We start from the raw sequence: 20,044 nt of genomic DNA, 5'->3' as shown, positions 1-20,044 counted from the left end.
CAATATATTAAATGTGCAGTCTAGACAGTTTATTTCTCCCCCCACCTCCACCCCATTTTACTTATAAGCAATTATGCAAAGCCTGATCTGGATTTTGTCCAGCAGAGACAGGTAAGGGATTATTAAACCTCCCCCTACCAGCTATTTTTAAGAATAAAATTTGGCACTGCTGAGGAGTCAAACTGCCCCACAAAACCCAAAGGGAGTCTGGGTTTAATTTTTATCCTAGCTAAGGAGGGGCAGGGAAGATTTAACTTTCTTCTACCCTACCCACATATGGGAGCTTATTGCATTAACTAATAAGACAGCTTACCTCTTCAGGCTTGAATTCAGGATCCGGGATGCCCCCGGATGTTATCATACTTAAATCGCCACCTATCTAGCTGGGATGCTGTTGGCTGGATGCATCGTGGGTTGAGGTCTCCCCTAGCCAGCACTTTTTTGAAGTCGGGGAGCTTCCGACTTCAAAAATTGGCTAGTTGAGTATTTTACTTCTTTTTACATTAAACGTATATAAGGAGTAGAACCCCTGCTCCCACACCTACACACATCTTATGTATCTGAACCTTTTTTTTCATATCAGAAGTGAGCTTGGCTGGGGGGAAAGGAGATGGAAAACTGGAGTATGGAAAGGGTGGGATGAGTTTTCCTCATTCACATGATGATTATTACTGCTTGGTTATACAGTTAGTCACCCATCTTCCATTAAAGAGCAGGGCAAATAAGTTAGTGGAGATTCACTGTCCCATCTATTTTGCCTTATATCTCCTTTTTTCAGCTATGTAAATCTACTCACTTTCCAGTTAACTACGTAGAATTATTTTAGCTCACATGTTTCACCCCACATGTTGGGACACATTTAGAATCATAGAATCAGCCCAGTTCACATCAGCATGCGCATTGCTTCATTATTTAGCATCCTCTGGCTCAGAGTAGAATGTGTAAACTGAGTCCACAGACTTTATCGCACACTGTTTTTAAAACGTTCTGGGGACCAAAGGAGGACGCTCGTCTGCGTGCGCGGCTGCCCAAAAACAGAGGTTATCGCACACAATTCAGTCCTCCAACAGTCCCCATTCTGTCCCCCGGCGCGCACTCATTCGCGTCTAGTCCTGACAGGCGCCATTTTTTGCCGACGGAAGGTAATCCGTCAGGCAAAAATCACTCCCGTCAGGACTGGACATGAATGGGTGCGCGCCAGGGGACGGAACAGGGACTGTTGGAGGACTGAATTGTGTGCGACAAACTCCATTTTCTGCAGCACGCGCACTCACATGAGTGTCCTCCTTCGGTCCCCAGAACGTTGAAAATTGTGTGTGCGATAAGGTCCTACTTCAAAGTGTTGTAACTGGGGTGGTATGGAGGTTCAGACTGCAACGGTTCCTATATCCAGGCCAGGACATCACCTGGCATTGCAGTAATCAATAAAAAATCCAGTGCACACTAGCCTTTGTACCATTTACCCAAAACAGAGACAGCAGAGCTGGTCTAGTTCCTCTGTCCTTCAAGTAAGAGGAAGCAACAGATGGAAGAGTGATTTACTGGCCTTTTTTTTTTGGGGGGGGGGGAAACAGACGGATGGACCATGAAATCTATATGCTTATGTATGTGGTACTTAAGACTCACCAGCTGGGGCTGACCCTTGGCTTTCTTGAACTGTCTCAGAAAATTCACTGAAGTTCACTGACCCATCAGCTGTATAAGGCAAAAGAGAAATATACAATGATCCACTGGTCTCATAACTACTGTACTGATTTATAGAGGCTTCCCTTGAAAACAGCTTGGAAATCATGGCCGCTCCAGAACGTAGCAGTATGGCTTTTGCCCAAAGCTATCCACATGGAGCATATTACACTGGTTATGAAAGTGCTCCACAGTGTAAAGATATTTGTCTTCAGTGTCAATATTTATTTCCAGAATTTCCATATCACAGTAAAGAAACTTGCCAAGAAAATCTCATAGAATCATAGAATCACAGAATCATAGACTCATATTCTGTCCTATTTTTTGTGTCTGTGTGTGGTTTGTGAAGAAAAAAAGATGGGGAAAATGGTGGGGAAACCTCAAAGACAAGACAATAGTCAAATTGAAAATAAAGATTGCCTAGAGACCCACTGTAAAGGTCTGTGAATTTTGGCAAGACAATTGTAAGACAGAATGTTTATCTGGAAGCACCCAAAGTAGGCCTTAGATCTTGAGTGAGAGAGTGAGTGTGTGCATGTGTGTATAAGTGTTTTCAAAGAGTTTAGTTTGGTATTAGAAAACATGAAAATGACTATTTTAAATTATTTTAAACACTTTTGTGTAGTTATGCAGTCCCCCTCCATCCTCACCCATCAGCTACAGTCTAAGATCTGCATAATCTCATATGTCTGACTGCAAGGTTCTTGAAGCACAAAAGTAGGCCAAGATGTGCACTTGGCTGTTTTAACAATTCCATTCTTGCAAAGCACGCTCAACCAGATTATTAATTTGACTTACAGGATGGAAGATGTAGTAGAACTACTCTCACCCACTTCATGAATTCTCCTAGGTTCACCATCCCTTTAGCTGCGAAGAAAAGAAGAACTCAGAATCAAAAGGATAAAACTTCCATGAGACACAAAAATGAGATGGAGGCCAGGACACCAGCTGTGTGGCTGAAAGGGATCCAGAGGTACTCAGAGCAACCTAATCTCCAACTGTCCTGATTTAACAAGGACAGCCTTGATTAATTCTCTGTCTTCCAACTTTTTGAGTTGGTTTTAAAATATCCCAGTTTCTCTCCCTCTCCCTTCCACTTTTTCTTGTCTTCAGCTTACTTCAAGTGCTGTAAACTGGGTTCAAAATGCAAAAGTAGTGAACTCAGCAGAAGGGAAGGAGAGTAGGAGGTGGAATTTTACCCTTCCCACTAGGCTCAAACAACAGTAAATTGCTGAGGTTGCAAATCATCTCAACAGGTTTCCAGAATTTACAGATTACCGTAAATACTAACTATCCGCTGATGTATTTTTTAATGCTTCCTGGAGTTCTTTTTCTCTAAGATGGATGCCTGCACTGGCCAGGATATTGTCCAAGTCTTCTATACTGACTTTGTCTCCTGAAGTGGGAAGAAAAAGAGATGTGGTGGATGCAGATCCCACATGTATCAAATTGAGCAAGACATTAGCAAATTACTTTATAACCTTTGCTTTGGTACAGACCCATATACCCTGAGATCTCTGGGTATATTTTATTTATCACATCACCTTTCAAATTATGGTCTAATCTGCACTTCAGAAATAATGCAGTTTGACACTACTTTAACTTCCATTACAATGAAAGGAACCCTCTGCCCATTTCTGATGCGATATAAGGCAATTCTGCAGTAGAAACACATCCATGCTCTCACCCTTGATTCAACTCACTTTCATGCTTTGAAGGTCTCTGCATGAACATGACACTCTCCAGTACATCCTTCAAGTTCACTCTGCCATCAACTGCAAATCATAATTACAGTCATACCCATAAATAGATAGAATGAGGCACATTTATTTTATTTATTCATTAATTACATTACATCACACCATTCCTTCAGTAAGCTCAACACTGTGCATATAGCTCTCCTCATCCCTACTTTAACCTAACAATAGGTTTGGTCAACCATGCCTGGGAATGGGGATAATTTTATCCCTGTGCTCTTCTGATGGGCAATTTGCAGTGCCTTTTACTCCTTTGTGGTTAGGACATCTGGTTAGCCTGTTTATAGTGTAGTATGGGAGGAGGCCAGTGGAGGATTGCACTATGAGTTACTGCACCAGGTGACACCAACCCTAGTGATGTTTTGTGAATCACAACTCCCAGAATTATCTAACTTGCATGGGCAGTGGTCCATGTAGATATGAAGATTAAAAAAATAATAATTTAAATTTTTATTTTTAAAAAACCTGTGGCCTCTCATTCCACTTAGCCTCGTCCCACTTACACAATCTCTTCAGCATTTTAAAAGGGCACAGGCAAATGGCACAGCCCATTTCTACCAATAGGCAGATGTCTGGGGAGCAGTCATGTCATCCCCGCTTGAGTGTTACCTGGTGTTGCCACACACACCCTGCACCCTTTGGTGACACCCCTGCCACAAAGTAGTTTTCTGTGCTCTGATTTAAGCACACACAAACATAGAGACATAAAACGCAAAATGGAAGGAAGCCACATCAAATTCAAACAGTTTGAACATATGTTGTCTACTCACTGTCAAAAACTACATGTTTCAAAGCGTCTTGCATTTCCTCCTCTGTTAGGTGGATGCCCATCTGGGCTAGGGATGAATTCAAGTCACCTATCTCAATCACTTTTCCTTAGATGAATTAACAAGAGTCAGTGTAAAGTAATGATATAACATTTATATTTCACAGGTTATACATTATATTACAGTAGGCTTACATATAACTATTAGCCCTACAGCCTCTGACAAGAAAGAACTACTTCCAGGGGAACCAGAAGCTTTACTAACATTCATTCTACTCTTTTGTTTATTGCAGTGGGGGGATACAAAGGACTCACATCAGTACTGTCAGCTTTTGTGGGCTTATTTGCAAGTCTGTGTTACACTTAACTTTCAGATGCACTGGACTAAATAGAACTTTGGGCTGATCATATGTTCCAACAATTAAATATTAATTTTGTGTCAAATATCCTAAGTACAGCAGACAAGATTGCAATAACACATTTTCTGTCAGTAGTGGTAATCTGGGTTATGCAGCTCATTCCCGTTCCTATTTTCAAAAACTGTGAAGAATGAGACATACCCCCTGAGTCTGAAATCACATGAAGGAAAGTTGCAGCGTTTAGCAGTTGTTTTTATGAGGTGAGCAAGTTCTGCTTGCCTTTTTACAGCAGGTAGTGAAAAGGACTCTGGCTCACAAATGGAGGCAGCCATTTGAACAAGCATTTGAATAGGGCACTTACTTTTTCAAGCACTTCTTCCTGAATGCTTGTCCCATCTCTAGATGGCTCATACTAACAGAGCAGAACCTACTAGGAAAAGTGAAGTCTAGGAGATGATGGAGTTTAACTATGCCTGGTAGCTCAGGAGTGAAACCCCATATATATGAAGATTGCACAAGCTTTTAAGCCACAAAGAAAGCCATCCCCCTTAATTCTGCCTCATCATCCTGAGCTTTCATACCTTCCCTGGGAACCCTGACAAGAATAAAAATGCTGAAAGGTCAGACCCAGCTGCCATAAGCCTACCAGACACTGCCATGACTAACTGACTTTAATCATTATCTTTCAGTCTGTCATGATTAAAGCAGGACACCTACTCACCTTCTGCACCTACTATTAGCTGTACAGACTTCCTCATCCCATTCAAGAAGTCATTGAGGTTAATCCTTCCATGCTCTGGAAGACAAGATGGGGAAAGAGTTGTCCTGCATCTTTGGAGTTTATCACATGGGGAAAATTGGAAGTTTAAAAGGGGTAGATCTCATTTTTTTCAGCAAATTAAGTGTAATTGCATGATTAGTTTTCACATGATATCGCATACAATTTGCTATTAATCTGCTAAGAAAGAGATGTGTTCCAGCATTTATGCATTCACGGGAAAATATTGTAAATTCATTTTCGCTTCAGTCACGAATTCACTTTATTTGTGCAATTGCTATAGTGTGAAAGCTAACTGCGATTTATTCACAGGCTAATAATCAATTTGGTGTTTATTGCCAGATTTCCCATGGTTTATTGGGGCAAGTTTACCTCCACTTCTACTTTGTGGGCAGACATGGCCGGCTGGCGAGAGGGTTGCAGCATTTCATGCTCTGGATTATTTCTTTTTGGTATTGTCATGTTCCTTTATACATGTAACAGGAAATGCAGGGATGGGTTGGAGGCCATTGAAATAAATAAATAAAGATGTCACACATAAGAAGTCACACAGAGGAAAATTAAGAAGACTCTGCCTAAACAAGACCCTCTAGATCAAGGAGGTATTTGAGCAAGTGTTTAAAAGACTCACCATCTATATGTGCATATTTCAAAGCTTTCTGGACTTCATCTTCAATTAGGTAAATGCCCATCTTGGTCAGAATAGCATCCAGGTCTTGGACATGTACCTTATCCACTAAGCAAGAAATGATAAATGTGAAAATACTCCCAGGGCTCCAAAATGCCCTCTTTGGTTAACAAAGCTCCCAATGCATCTTAGAGCTGCATGTGCATTCAGTGCTAAATAGATCAACCAAATGAAGAATTTATACAGATAGCGTTCCATGCCAAGAGGAGCAGAACACTGTGTACATTTATACCTAAGAAAAAACATATTGCAAAATTCATCATGCATTATAATTGTTTTGAAAAAAATATTCTGCTCTTGCTAAATGGAGAGAGCAAGGAATTATGCAGCACCAGAACTTTAATGTTCCCACCCCCAATGATCCTCCCCAAAGAATCTTATTCAGCCACAGACATTGTCACAATAACCATAAAGATCTAGCAACTGTAGGTTGTTTTTTTTAAAGCTTCCAAAGAACCCAATTTCTGTCTCTAACATAACATTCTCCACTCCTGGGCCAAAATCCTATATACCTTTAGCATAAATACACCAACATAGTTACACTGGATCCCACAGTTATGAAACCAGCTCGGCAACAGTCCTTGAACTCACTAGTTATGAAATGTCCAGTTAGCTCCCCACCCAGGAATTAAAAAATAACAGAGATTAGTGTATATGTGCTTGTGAAATTACTGTTAGGGATTGTACTTCTGCAACCTCTGAGATAGCACAACTGCTTGTCCATCTATTCTTAACCTAGCATAGTGCCTTGACAGAAATCTGGTCATGCACATACCATGGCATACACACAATCCCAAGTGTGCTGTGTGCCATTTATCACATTTGTTTCTCAAGTAAGTTTGCTTTTCCTTATATAACGCCTTCCTCTGGTTTTAGCCCTCCAGGGACAAGTACTTTCACCAAAATCTGCAGATTTGCCTGAACAAATTTTTATAACCCATCAAATAAAACCCACTTACTGTCAGCTTCAGGTTGGGTCATCTCTACACTTTTCAATAGTTCAGCAATGTTCACTTTCCCATTTTCTGTAGAGGCAAAACACTGATATGTGAGAGTGGAGAGGGAGGGAGAGAGTTGGGCAGTCTACAGTGCAGAAAGTACTTAGAATAGGAATGCTTGTGAGAGAAAATTTAAAAATCAAAATTATAAAATTTATACAAGCAGAAAAAATAGTATATTTCATTATTTGTTATAACTCTGTTATTCAAACCCATAAGCTATTGATGCAGTTTCACTGATACTGCTTCTCCATATTTAGCTGAAGCCCAGTCTGAGTGAAAACAGCTTACTAACCCCTATAAATGTCTGTGTATCTGTGTGTGCACATGAATGTATGCAGTGAGGGAGGGATAGTCAATAACAGGCTTAGATTTTTAAGGCAGTGGAAAGCATTAACCCAAAGCCCTCCAGCTTCTGTGAAAATGGCCACTTATGTGAAGAAATATTGGGAGGAGCCTAATGATTTGTAGCAGAATTCCAGGCTCAAATCAGAATGCTGCCCAATTTATTCTTCACTAGGAAGTATACTTAAGGGGATCATTGAACCCTCTGCACCAAGGCATCATTAAGCTTGATTCATTGCTGAAGTAGCATCTTTTCTGCATTAAAGTAATTTCTGGCATCTGCAGCTCCTATCAGCCTCAGGCAAGGTTGCTTGGAAAATATGCAGCCAGGGTTGCAGAGGTAACCATGTGCTTCTGGGGGCAAAAGAAGCAGAAAGATGTAGTTAAGGTTCCCTGGTTTATTCCCTCTTTGCCTTCACTTCTCTATACTTTCCCACTCTCAGGCTTGCCATTTTGATCACACTCTGATGTTGCTTGGCCTATGAGGTTGCCATATGTCAACAGGCGATCTGAAGGCAACACACACACACACACACACATCTCTTGTTTCAATTGAAAGGGATTGCTCTAGATGGGAGGGAGAGGGCCTTTAGGCTAGACCTTTGGAAATAATTAAAAAGAAGGCATGCCCATCCAGCTCTCCAGAGCCAACAGTGAGCAAAAACAAAGAAGAGATTTATGACTGACCAATTGTCTATAGCATTATAAAAATGAAACATTTATTGGCCAAATTGTATATCCAGCTTCCTTCATCCTCTCTCCCCGCTCTGATGGCTGTTAAAGTTCCATGTGAATTGAAAATGCTTTTCTAGGATGTCCTAGATAGTCATAAGTAAGAGTTTCTGTTGTAAGAGCTCTCACTTTTTTGAAATAGTTTGGGTAGGCCCTAAGATAGTAGAGAATTAAATAGGAACATTTATCCTCCCCAAGTACACATACCATCCACCTTCACATGCTTCAAAGAATCTTCGAGTTGCTCTTTGGTTAACTGGATCCCCATGCTGGACAAAAGGGAACTGACATCCTCCACAGCAACTGTATCACTTTGGGCTCCTTGACAGAAAGGGAGAAAATGGATCAAAATGCCAATTTTTTAGAATCTGACGAAGAGGATTAATTAGTCAGCAAAAGGCTGGCTAAAATGTCAGGTTTTCACAATATCCAAAACATTCATGGCAAGAACATAAGAAAATCAGGTCAAATGTTCATCTAGTCCAGCACATTGTTCGTGTCTTGTAGCTCCCATGTCAGTGGTGATGTTGGGGTGGTGGTGACTCTGGTCCAAGTTTTCTTGTAAGTCTTAAAGGTGCTATCCAGGTTGCTGAACTCCCTGGGATAAGTTTAGCACCTTGGATAGCTCTTTTAAAGCTATTTCCCAAACCCAGAGTGGATTTACCATCACCACAGCATCAGAGCCAGCTGCTGCTAGACTCTTACAACTTGTTGGGAAACCTTGTTGAGCCCTGAAGCATAATTCAGTTAGTCTCATTCCAGTGGAACATGGAGCCAAAGGATTTAGGCCCCTGCAAAATAATTTTTTCATGTTGTGATCCATATGAAGCAAGATGATCCACAGATCTGTTTTCACTTACTTTCATTTTTGGAAAACCGTTGGGTATTGGTCAAGCCAAACATGAAATCTTTCACACTTATTGTGTCATCCTCTGGAAATAAATAGATTAGTTAATCTACTTTGAATTAAAAGCAAAGAGACAAAAAACACTGCACAGATTTCAAACAACAGAAGAGTATTTTAACTGATTACTGATTGCTCTCACAGAAGAGCAACATATAAAGATGTGCTTCGACACCCATTCTCAATGAGAACAGTAAAGCTTGTGGATACTGTTTATATCCCTATCAGAAGCAAAGTAGTACTAAAAATACTGAAAGTGAATTTGGCAGGACCCTCAAATTAAAATTGGCTTACACTGTTTACTCAGCTTTGGGTGGGCAAACTGACAGGTTTCTTCTCAAGTAATATCTTTAATACCCTGATCAAATTTTCATACATTGGGCATATGGTAAATCCCGAGGCCAAGTCTGTTGAGAAGCCTTACCATTCTTAGAAACATACTTCAACGCCTGTTGAATTTCATCTGGAGACAAATGGAGATCCATTCTGCGTGTGATGGTCTCCAGGTCTTCAATGTTTGCCTTGTCTTGTTTGATGCTGTTCATTGTTTTCATGGCTTCTTCCATCTCTGCACAAATACAATGAAGCATCTGAAGGTAAGATTTACAGCAAAGCATGTCATGGTCCTCCAACATGACAGTAGTGATAAGTGTTGTACTTGCCTACAGCTGTGGAGAATTGCCTTGTGTGGGGTAAAATGTTCATGAAATCCTTCAGAGTCACCTTCCCAGCACCTGAAATGCAAAGCAGGGCAAAGCAAAATGAAAAAAGAACTCCCAAAATACAGTTTAGGTTTGCAGCCAATACCACATCAATAAATACAAAAATACAAAAATGGTTGAGAACTTTAGATCAAAAGTTTGGAACATACCCCATGTATTGTTTCATGTGGACTCATGCCAAGGTTCAAATCCTAGTCACTGTGCAAACTCACTTTGAGATCTAGATCCAGTCAAACCTGATGAATTTGTGATGAGCAAACTCCCATCTGCATCATTTGAAATTATGTTCAGCCTTATTCATTTATTCATTTAGCTGCTGGGCAGTGGCAGTGACAATGAGGTCTTGCTCAAGGCCTCTTAGAAGCCTCTACTCCTACTGTGCTAGTAACTTCAATGCTGAACCCACCATGAATCTCTGGGTACCAAGTGTCCCAAGCACCAAGGATAATGGGGATTATAATTTTCTAAGACACCAGAGCCTCTAGTATGAATGCTGGGTAGAACCATTGCAGTGTACCACTTCAAGATGTGTTTTTTAATACTTCTGAATGGTCTTCTGCATTAAAATCAGTCCTGTGTGCAGCAAGCAGAAGGGTTCTAGCCTAGCCCTCACACTGTGCATCTATCCATCTAAATAAAATAACCTTTCTGTCTGTTTGTTAACACTGCATGGGCAAACAGCTGTTGAGATTTTACCAGATTTGAAGATGATGGTGGATTGGTCTGATGTAATACATTGGTTATGTGGTGTATCTGAAATTAATGGGGAGTCTGGGGGCATTCCAATTCTTTTTTAAATATATATAGTGGATGATAGGGATGATCTCTAAAGGGCAACTGAAACTGATAAGCAACCATCTTTCCAAACAGTTGAAGCTAAATGATCATTAACAATGATCAAGGATTATCCTCAGTAACACTGGACACGACAGTCTCTCCGTGTGTGTGTGTGTGTGTGTGTGTGTAATCTCTCTCCTTCTGTAGCCCTGCAGTCTCAAATATTACAATGGAGTCAGGGTTGCATCATGTGGAATCTCAGCTCATCCAAATCAGTTCTCTCCCAATCTCTCTCTCTCTCTCATTCTCTGTATGTATATCTGCCTGTCATCTATCTACCTATCTATATAGATTTCTTACTGTCCACAGGTATGTTCTTTTGCACCTCCTTCATTTCCTTCTTGGATAATGTGACGCCAATGGCATCCAGCACATCTTTCATCTGAGAAACCTCAACTTTATCATTATCTACGATGTTGATGAGACTGTAGACATTATGAAGTGCTGTAAAAATGAGAGCAAAGAGTTATTCTAAGAGACAAACATGTCAGTTTTTAATTTAATTTGCACATAAATCTGCTGCAAACACCTGATACATTGTGATTCTGAACCCAAGTCCTGTTGGATATTTTTTCAGCATGTTTCTGGAGAACAGAACAGTATGGGGAGGGGTAGAGACTCTGAAAAGAGTATTGATGACAAATAGAAAACTAGGAGTGAGACAGATCTACTTTTTGTTTTCTCATTGCATTTGTATTTTATTGCAGATACTACATTTGAAAGGATTTGAGAGAGGGTACATCACTCAGAGAATCTGGGTTATGGGGCATCATAAATAAATACCATAAATAAACACGGCATCTCCCAGGATGATAATATGGAGTCTAGAAGTTGGAGTCAAAAAACTCAATTACTGTATGGGTAAATGTCTTGGTACACAAGAAATAAAAATAAGCTGGTTACTTTCAGGGCCAAGTGTCATGTTATATAAAGCAGGTTTTAAAAGGAGGGATCCTTAATGCTGGTCCCTCTGTTTTGTGACATACATAGCAGGACTCTGGATTCCCATCTGGATTAAGATTATGGTGTTGTTTACTGCAATCAGCACGATCAGGGGCAAAGAATTGCTAGGAGGTGATTTCCAGTGGGAAATCAATAAACAGTATATACTTGAATGAGATTTTCAGAAGTAAACCCAAGTTCTTTTCCGTTCTGAGAATTGTCAGATATCATTGTCTACATCACAGCCCTGAGGGTCATATGCAAGATTGGCAGGGGATTTTGTAGGTTTTTCTAGTAGGTGCCCTGAGTCTCAGTTCTGAGGAAAAGGGGAATATAAATCAAATACAATATAAGTGGGAATGTCGCAAATTAAAGACTTTGCAACCCTTGCAAACTTCACTTTAATTTTGTCCCTATCAAAGCAGTGAAACAGACAGGTAAAATAAAGCAGTTTCCCGTCACTTTGAAGGCAGGGTGTTTATATGATGCATGCCTCGAAAGCGACTGGACCAAAGCTGCATTCTGGGGCTAAAACCCAGAGTAAACAGAAGCCAGGATAATCTAACTCAGAACGTGTGCATCTTCGCTGCTGCATATAAATACACCAACGCAAGTGTGGGGCTGTGGCAAAGCAAAGCAAAGTCAAGCCATTGAAGTGTGGATGTAATTACAACATACACAAACCAGACAGTCCAACATTACTGTTCTGGCTCTTGACTTTTTCCTGACTTTGATTATGTTTTTACTTATTTCCACCTGCAGACTTCATAATAGTTCCCACTCACCTGAGGATTCAGAGAAGCGTTCATTGTCCATCACATTGACCAGAAATTCTTTGAAACTCACTTTCCCATTTTCTGAAAAACAAAATAAAAAGACCCAAGCATTCTTAAGATTTGAAAGGGGAACCCAGAATGGCCATCCAATCTTATATATTAATAATAATAACCTCCTATATCTCTTTATCTGTAATAGTTTTTAATCTTGTTTTTGTTAACTGCAGCCTTGACTGAGTCTCTCCATCTGCATTGCAGTCTCCCTCTTCTCCTACTGCCTTCTACCTTACCAAGCATTATTGTCTTTTCTAGTGAGTCATGTATTCTCATTGTATGGTCAAAATACAACAGTCTCAGTTTAGCTGACTTGGCTTCAAGGGAGAGTTTAGGCTTGATTTGTTCTAGAACCCATTTATTTCTCTTTTTAGCAGTGTGTGGTATCTATAGAACTCTTCTCTAGAATCACATTTCAAATGAGTTGATTTTCTTCCTATCAACTTTCATCACAACCATACACAGACAATGGAAATACCATGGCATGGACAATCCTAAGTTTGATATTCAATGAAATATCATTACACCCCAGGATCTTGTCTTGTTCTTTCATAGGTGTTGCTTCATAGCTGACCGTCCAAGTCCTGGGTGCTTATGGCACGAGGAAAGAAAGTGGAAGTTCAGCCAGATAGTAGTGCTTTTCCATGTGTCTTACTGCATGACATTGTAGTACTTCAGTTCTCTTCCTGTGGAAATCAATCCTGCTAAAGACGTAAACGTGAGTCTTTTTTTCTAGTTGAAAAAATCACTTGCTTTTACAACTCTCTCCTGCAGGAAGAGAACTGAAGAACTACAACATCATGCAGTAAGCCATACAGAGAGGAGTTACTATCAAGCTGAACTTCCACTTTCTTTCCTTGTGCAATAAGTTCCCTAGTCTTCTTCTGATTTTTTTGACTACATGAAGAAATCAGACTTTTTCAAGAAATCCCATTTTTTCACACATTTCTATCTGTCATCTTTTTCAATTTTATAAGCTGTCTTGAGTACCAGTTGTGGAAAAAGTTGGACTACAAATACAATAAACCACAAAATGCACAATCCACTCAGTGCATAGCGTGCAGTTTATGATCTCTTTTTGTATACATAAGGATACACATATAACTTGGTAAGTATTAGGAATGCTACACAAAAAGAGGGGGAGATTTAAAACTCCCTCATCCAATTTTTCACATATCCCATTTTCACACAAACTTCTTTCCATACACACACATGAGGGCTTGTAAAAAGGCAAAATATCTCAATTTGCACCGAGGAAGACTCTGTCTTTCTTTCTATAAGCTCCTTGAGATAATGGCACTCAGCCATTCCCTTGAGAAACACAGCTGCCTAATTCCTTATTTCCCTAATTTCTTTAATCACCTCTCTCTCCCCCTTAAATGGCTCTGCTTTTACAATCAGCTCCCACAGTCCTACCTGGGCTCAAGGGAACTGTAAAAAGGATTTAGGAGCATGTGGACTGTACCTTCCCCAACCCAGAGCTACAGGCACTAGAGGACAAAAAACAGTCACACTCACCATCAACAGAGGTGCCTTTCAAGGCCTTCTGGAACTCCCTTTTATTTAGATCTATACCAAGACGATTCAACATGGACTCTAGTTCTCCAACATCAACTTTTTCTCCCTTGATCTTGCAGAAGGCACAAACATTAGAGTGAAGTGCTGCCACAAAAGAGATCAAGCAAAGACCATAAGCAACGAATCATCTTGATCCAGGGATGAAACATCTATTTGATACGTTGTACCCCAATCAGTCGATGAATCATTTCATAAGTAGATGTGGAACCAATCAAATATATGTTTCATTTATACATAAGCAACGTCTTCATTAAAATAAATCAGATTACATAAACTTATTTGGGTTCTGGACTTTCAGGACAGGGAGTGATGGGGTGACCTAGAAAGCCAAGACCTCTGGAAATGTAGGCACCTTTCCCCCCGTAGCTAACTGGCATTCTTGAAGTAGGTGTCAGACGTCCTGGAAACATGTCCTCCTAGGGATACATATCTATCACTACAACAGTAGTAGCAACACCACAACTTTAAGCTCAGAAGGCATTGAAAAAGGGTTAGGAGCACAATGGTAGGGACTGAAGCCTCTTGGCATATTTGATCAGTCCTGTTTGGACACAGAGTTAACCAACTCTATTTTCAAAATATTTTTTGGCAAAAATAATTGTAATTGCCAAGTTGAATTCCAATTTGCATCTCCAGTCAGTACTGTACTACGGCATGCATTGAACTGAACTGTGCTTTGTGTACCTGAAACAGCTGCAGTAGAGCAACATTTTAGAGATTATCACACGTGGCTTTTAAACCACAGTTTCTGTGGGAAGGAAGCAGCTTTGGTCATACTGATTATATGATGTTGCCTCCCATCCATAGCTGCCCCATCCTCCAGGCATCCCTTTTCATTCACAGGGGAAACCGGTGAATGATCTGGCAATCTCGCAATGTAAAAGGTGTAAAAAGTCATTCCAGGAGCATGATTGTCAGTGGTGTGATAATGTCCTATGTGTACATTAATTGAGATGTGCTGTGCATGTTGGATAGAAAAATGTCTATATTGGTAAAAACTTTATTTGTGTACATATGCATACACATGTGTGGTCCCAAAATATCCAACAGCCACCCTCTACGTACACTCCAAAGCCAAACAGGGGGTTTGCCCTACAGTATGTGCTTCTTGCTGAAACCTTACACTCTGAGTCTGTGAAGCGCTTCATCTTGGAAAGAGTCACCAGAAAGTCCTTCAGATTTACAGTCCCATCAGCTGTGAAGAAGAGATGACACAGGAAAAATCAGAAAGAAGAATGGCATCATTAGCAAGCCCCTGGGCAAGAGATTATACTTTAGACACCTATGGAAGCTGGCCTGTTGATCTCTTTCATGAAGCATACAAAGAATGCCAAGATCACATTCACTGGTTTCTCCCTCAGACTGCAATAATTTCCTTCTTGTGATGAACAGAATTCTTAATCTCTTTACCATGACCCTATTTACCTTGAACAGAGAAGATGACCCTATTTGCACATCATACTAGGCAGATGGCCCAGATTCATTGCAAGATCTTGGGCAAGTCAGCATCTCTACCCCACCTTTCTAGTCACTGCATAATTGTAGTTTTGACTTGCCTGCTGCTTATCTCATGTACCTTATTGCTAACTTTGAGCTGCTTGGCTTTTGTTAGACCTGGCTGAATACTGGAAAGACAGGATGCTCTCCCCTTGCCAGTCCACAAATTCCAAAAAGTATTTTTAGAGTAATTTTATGAAAAACATAATCTAGAACTGCTTCTAAGAATAAAGAAATTATTAGAAGACATACTAAGACTTAGTAAAAAAAATTGTGTAAGAAAGGGAAATGGAGGAGGAAAAATATCAATGTCTGAACTGTCCCCTGATACCCATCTTCCTGTTCTCCTCAATGATTCTGTCCTGTTCATCTCTTACTTTAGCAATAGCTTGGTGAAGATTCCTTCTCTTGCTGACAGCCAGCAATGGATGCCATGATTCCATGTTAATCCATTTGTTTCACTAGGAATGACATATCAAAACCAAACCAGAATGATGGAAATGCTTCTTATCTTCACTCTGAAGGGGAAATCAATTCCCTACCCATACCTATTTATCCACTAGGTAGCAGGGTGTTGTGGTTTGAACATTAGACTAGGACACTGATAGAACAAGGCTCAAATCCCTGCTCAGCCATGGAAACCCACAGGGTAACCTTGGGCAAGTCATAGTCTCTTAGCCACAGAGGATGGCAATAGCAAACCACTTCTGAAGAAACTTGTCAAGAAAACCCTGTGATAGGTTTGCCTTAGGGTTGTCATAAGTTGGAAATGACTTGAAGACAAACAACACACACACACACACACACACACACACACACACACACCATTACTTCCCAGGCTACTAGTACTGAAAAACACAAAATTCAAGACCCAGCAAAATGTAAATGAAAACCACCCAGGGCCAGGCGTTTTCCCAGAAGACACTGATCACTAACAAATCCTCTTTGCATATCCTCCCACCCTGAGACCTTACCATTCAACACAGAACAATAACAGATTAACATGGAAATCACTCCTCCCTTCCCAGGTTCACACAGTATATATATTCCACTCTCTTCCATGTCAGCATTCACTGAAGATGCCAGCCACAAATGCTGGTGAAATGTCAGGAATAAACTGTTTCTAGAACATCACCACATAGCTTGGAAAACCCACAAAAAACTATAGAAATCAAATAAATAAATCAAATAAATAAATACTTTGGGCCTACTATACTCAAAATGAGTCTACAATGGATCCATTCTATGAGTAAAGTTGGATCAAACCCACAGTGTTTTCTCTACTACCTAGGAGATTTGGGGCTTGTAAAACTGAAACACATGCTCAGCCTTCTTAAACAATAAAACTGACCTTTCATGTTAATAGCATGGAGCACTTCCTGGAACTCATCGTTTGATAAATGGATCCCCAAATTATCCAGGGCAATATGCAGTTCATTAATATGCAGTTGGCTGCCACATGTTGCATCCATGGAGGTGATGGCACGTTGCAAAGCTGGAGAAACACAAGACAAATAACCACAATTCATTCTCATACACTGTTATTACCACAAACACCAGTACACCTGAATGGGGTTTGATTCTGCTTGGGCCTACTTTAAGTCCCTGTATGGACCACTCCTTTTAGCACTAGATCAGAGCCGTGGCAACTACATGTGATGGCGCCAATCTTGCCTTTCTTCACGCACTGTGTAGTGTGGCACACGGCCTCACGCCAGCCTGGGGGCAGAGTCAGGGCATGCATCATGTGGATGCCCCGCCCTGACTCCACCTCCAGACTGCCCTTAATGACCAGTCTGTACATCCTCATAGTCTGGATGGCCATCTGTTGGGGATGCTTTGATTGGGAGTTCCTGCATGGCAGGGGGTTGGACTGGATGGCCCTTGTGATCTCTTCCAACTCTACAATTCTATGATTCTAAATAAAGCTCATATTCCCCTTATGTCTTGCTTATAATGGCAAATGCAACCATTTGATACCAAGCAGCTGAAATTTGGCAGCTCAGCAGGCTGCAAATTTGGCTACAGCAGGGGCACAAAAAGAAGGAGAAAGGGTTGCATTTGATCAACAGTCCTTACTTCCATGTCTTGCTAATTCTAGTGTTGCCTATCCCTAAAGACATTGAAATTGTACCTTTTTCTTCTTAATTTAGAATTCTCTCTCTGTGTTATTTTGATTGGAAAAAGAATTTGATTAATCTAATTTTAAGAAAATTGGATGATTGATTTGTTGGGGAAAGGGACTATTCTGCATTGTAACAACTACCTTGGCATTTCAACTCATGCTAGTTATGTGCTGCTGCTAATCCCAATAATCCCCAACTTCATTTTTCATTGTACAGTATACTTGTATATAGCAATGGAAACAACAGAGAAACAGAGAAAAGAAAGGGAAGAAACAAGAGGTAGTGAATGTAGAAGACCAGGAGAATCTGGAAAGGGACAGGCAAGCAGCTGGCAATGGAAAGATGAGGCTGAGACAAATGTATCCTAGACCACATACCATCTTTTCAAACAAGGGCAATATGACCTATTTGTTTACCAAAGACTAAGAAGGGACTCCTTTGAATATACCTTCCAGTTCAGCAAAATCCTCTGTTTCACCCAGTGCTAACAAAAAGTCTTTGAAATCGATTTTGCCATTTGCTGTAAAGATAAATACAATATTTGTTTAATGCACAAGACAGAGAAAGATCATACACAAGATCTGTGTGTTGGATATTTAATGAATGAATGCTGAAATACAGACAGTACTGGGTTTTCCTTGTATAGAATCATGTAATATGCACTATCTTGGCCTCTCTTTTTTCTCTACAAGTATTTTCTAAATGTATAGCAAGCAATTATGTGAAAAAGCATCAAAAGATAAATGGAATAATTATTCATTCGCGCATTGTAGTTGTCTATTTGATAAACAATTATAAAGAAATTCACTAATTAATCTGTTCATTCGCCCATACACAACATAGCTCAGTATGCAGCTTTTTTTCACACAGAATTTGTCCTGTCTTGGCAAAGCTTTCTCATTTTATTTATTAACTTCATTTTTATTTAACCTTCCCAGTATGAAAAAAATAGTAAAGGTCCCTAGCAAACACCATTAAATAGGATGCAAATATTAAAACTGTTAAAATGAACTGCAATAATCAAACCCAGTAAACGTCAGCTACACTTTTATGCCAGCATGGTGCCTGTGCAATGGAGTGGACAGGAGAGGCCAAAAAAACCTCAGGAGAGGCATCAGTAAAATGTTTTACTCACCATCAGTTTTGGCTGCTTTGACTAGCTCATTGAAGATTGTATTAGGTAAGCGCACCCCCATATTCTCCAGAGTTTTCGCCAGGTCATTAACAGACATCTTCTCAAGTTTTATGTTTTCAACAACCTTCATGGCATTTTGAAGTGCTGAAGAACACGAATTGTGAAAAGGGAAAGGTAGCTGCCATGAGTTGCCCTCGAATGAAGCTGTTCCTCTGGGATAGGGCATCATAATTCAACAGGAGAACACATAAAATGCTGACCATAACACTAGGCACTGAATGAAGTCCATCAGCAATCTCTGCTCTACCGTTTTCAAAACAAGGTTCTACCCCACTTGCGGTTGCAAGAAGATTACTAAACCTATGTGGATAAATGCCTACCAAAATCTTAGACTCAAAAACAGTGGATGAATAATATTTCCAGTGATTAGGAGAAGACATATTATGGGCCCAAACAGACCGGCCAAAATAAAGCTGCTTTGGGTCATTTTGGAGGTATGCTGTTTAAATATTGCATGCATCCTAAGAGGCCAGAAACCGCACCAAAGCCATGCTCCAGTCCTAAGGTCTGGAGCAGAGCTTTGGCACAGCTTTTGGCCCCTTAAGATGTGTGCGTCATTTAAACAGCATACTTCCAAAGTGACCAGAAGCAGCTTTATTTTGGCCTGTCTGTTCAGGACCATATTTGCTAGTCTCCTTGACATGTAAAAGTAGAATTGGGCAAACTTAGTAAAAACTGGAGAATAAATCACACAAGATGACAAATTCATAAACACATGATCAATGTGCATAATTTAGACAGGCTGCAGATTCTAGGTTTTCATGGTGCAGAATTTGAATTGCCTTGCTGCAAAACCATTATATATTTATTACATTTGTTTAGCATGGAGTACACAATTATCTGGCCATAAGTGTTGTGATAGTGCCTGCTCTTTGCATGGCTCATCCAGAACGCTGAGATGGGTTCCTTTTACTTATTAACTGTAAGATTTATATGCTACTTCCCTTCCAAAAATCTGACTCAAGGCAGCTTATACAAGAATATTACATAAAACACATTCGAAGAAAGTATAAACAATTACGAACATAAAATATTAAAAATGTATCAATAAAATAAAATACAAGAGACATCTAGGCACATGTGTGTTTTATTAGAAAGTGCATTCAGAAAGATACCACGGAGAAGGAAAAGAGACATTTCCAGTTAAATTTTTGCAGGTTACAAAGTTTGGAAGTAACCTTTTACTTAAATCCAGTTGCTAGATCCAACTGGAGTAGAGCCATCAACAGGATTTACTTAAGCATAGAATTTATCATTCATCAATTGATACAATGAGCTTACTTTAGTAAGGATTAGCAATTGGATTT

At 40.1% G+C, this 20,044-nt stretch overlaps 1 protein-coding gene across 2 annotated transcripts in view; it reads right to left on the bottom strand.

Annotated features, from left to right (window-relative positions):
* Positions 1–20,044, bottom strand: part of LOC121935143 (EF-hand calcium-binding domain-containing protein 13-like) — a 50,370-nt gene that overhangs the window by 26,630 nt on the left and 3,696 nt on the right. Inside the window, exons 3-21 of one of the 2 annotated variants that reach the window (XM_042476308.1) lie at positions 18,678–18,821; positions 17,991–18,062; positions 16,768–16,911; positions 15,043–15,114; positions 13,860–14,003; positions 12,297–12,368; positions 10,870–11,013; positions 9,673–9,744; positions 9,435–9,578; positions 8,967–9,038; positions 8,314–8,427; positions 6,991–7,056; positions 5,975–6,079; positions 5,287–5,361; positions 4,211–4,315; positions 3,387–3,458; positions 2,975–3,079; positions 2,482–2,550; positions 1,627–1,695 (exon numbers count right to left, since the gene is read on the bottom strand). In XM_042476308.1, coding sequence (XP_042332242.1) covers positions 1,627–1,695; positions 2,482–2,550; positions 2,975–3,079; positions 3,387–3,458; positions 4,211–4,315; positions 5,287–5,361; positions 5,975–6,079; positions 6,991–7,056; positions 8,314–8,427; positions 8,967–9,038; positions 9,435–9,578; positions 9,673–9,744; positions 10,870–11,013; positions 12,297–12,368; positions 13,860–14,003; positions 15,043–15,114; positions 16,768–16,911; positions 17,991–18,062; positions 18,678–18,807 — 1,846 coding nt within the window. In that variant the 5' untranslated portion in view covers positions 18,808–18,821. The remainder of the gene's footprint in view (positions 1–1,626; positions 1,696–2,481; positions 2,551–2,974; positions 3,080–3,386; positions 3,459–4,210; positions 4,316–5,286; positions 5,362–5,974; positions 6,080–6,990; positions 7,057–8,313; positions 8,428–8,966; positions 9,039–9,434; positions 9,579–9,672; positions 9,745–10,869; positions 11,014–12,296; positions 12,369–13,859; positions 14,004–15,042; positions 15,115–16,767; positions 16,912–17,990; positions 18,063–18,677; positions 18,822–20,044) is intronic. The other variant, XM_042476309.1, reaches the window with a different exon arrangement.

Source organism: Sceloporus undulatus, chromosome 6 (genome assembly GCF_019175285.1).
Source record: "Sceloporus undulatus isolate JIND9_A2432 ecotype Alabama chromosome 6, SceUnd_v1.1, whole genome shotgun sequence".
NCBI lineage: Eukaryota > Metazoa > Chordata > Lepidosauria > Squamata > Phrynosomatidae > Sceloporus > Sceloporus undulatus.
The sequence above is the reverse complement of the archived record's forward strand: the minus strand, read 5'-3'. Positions and strand labels throughout refer to the sequence as shown.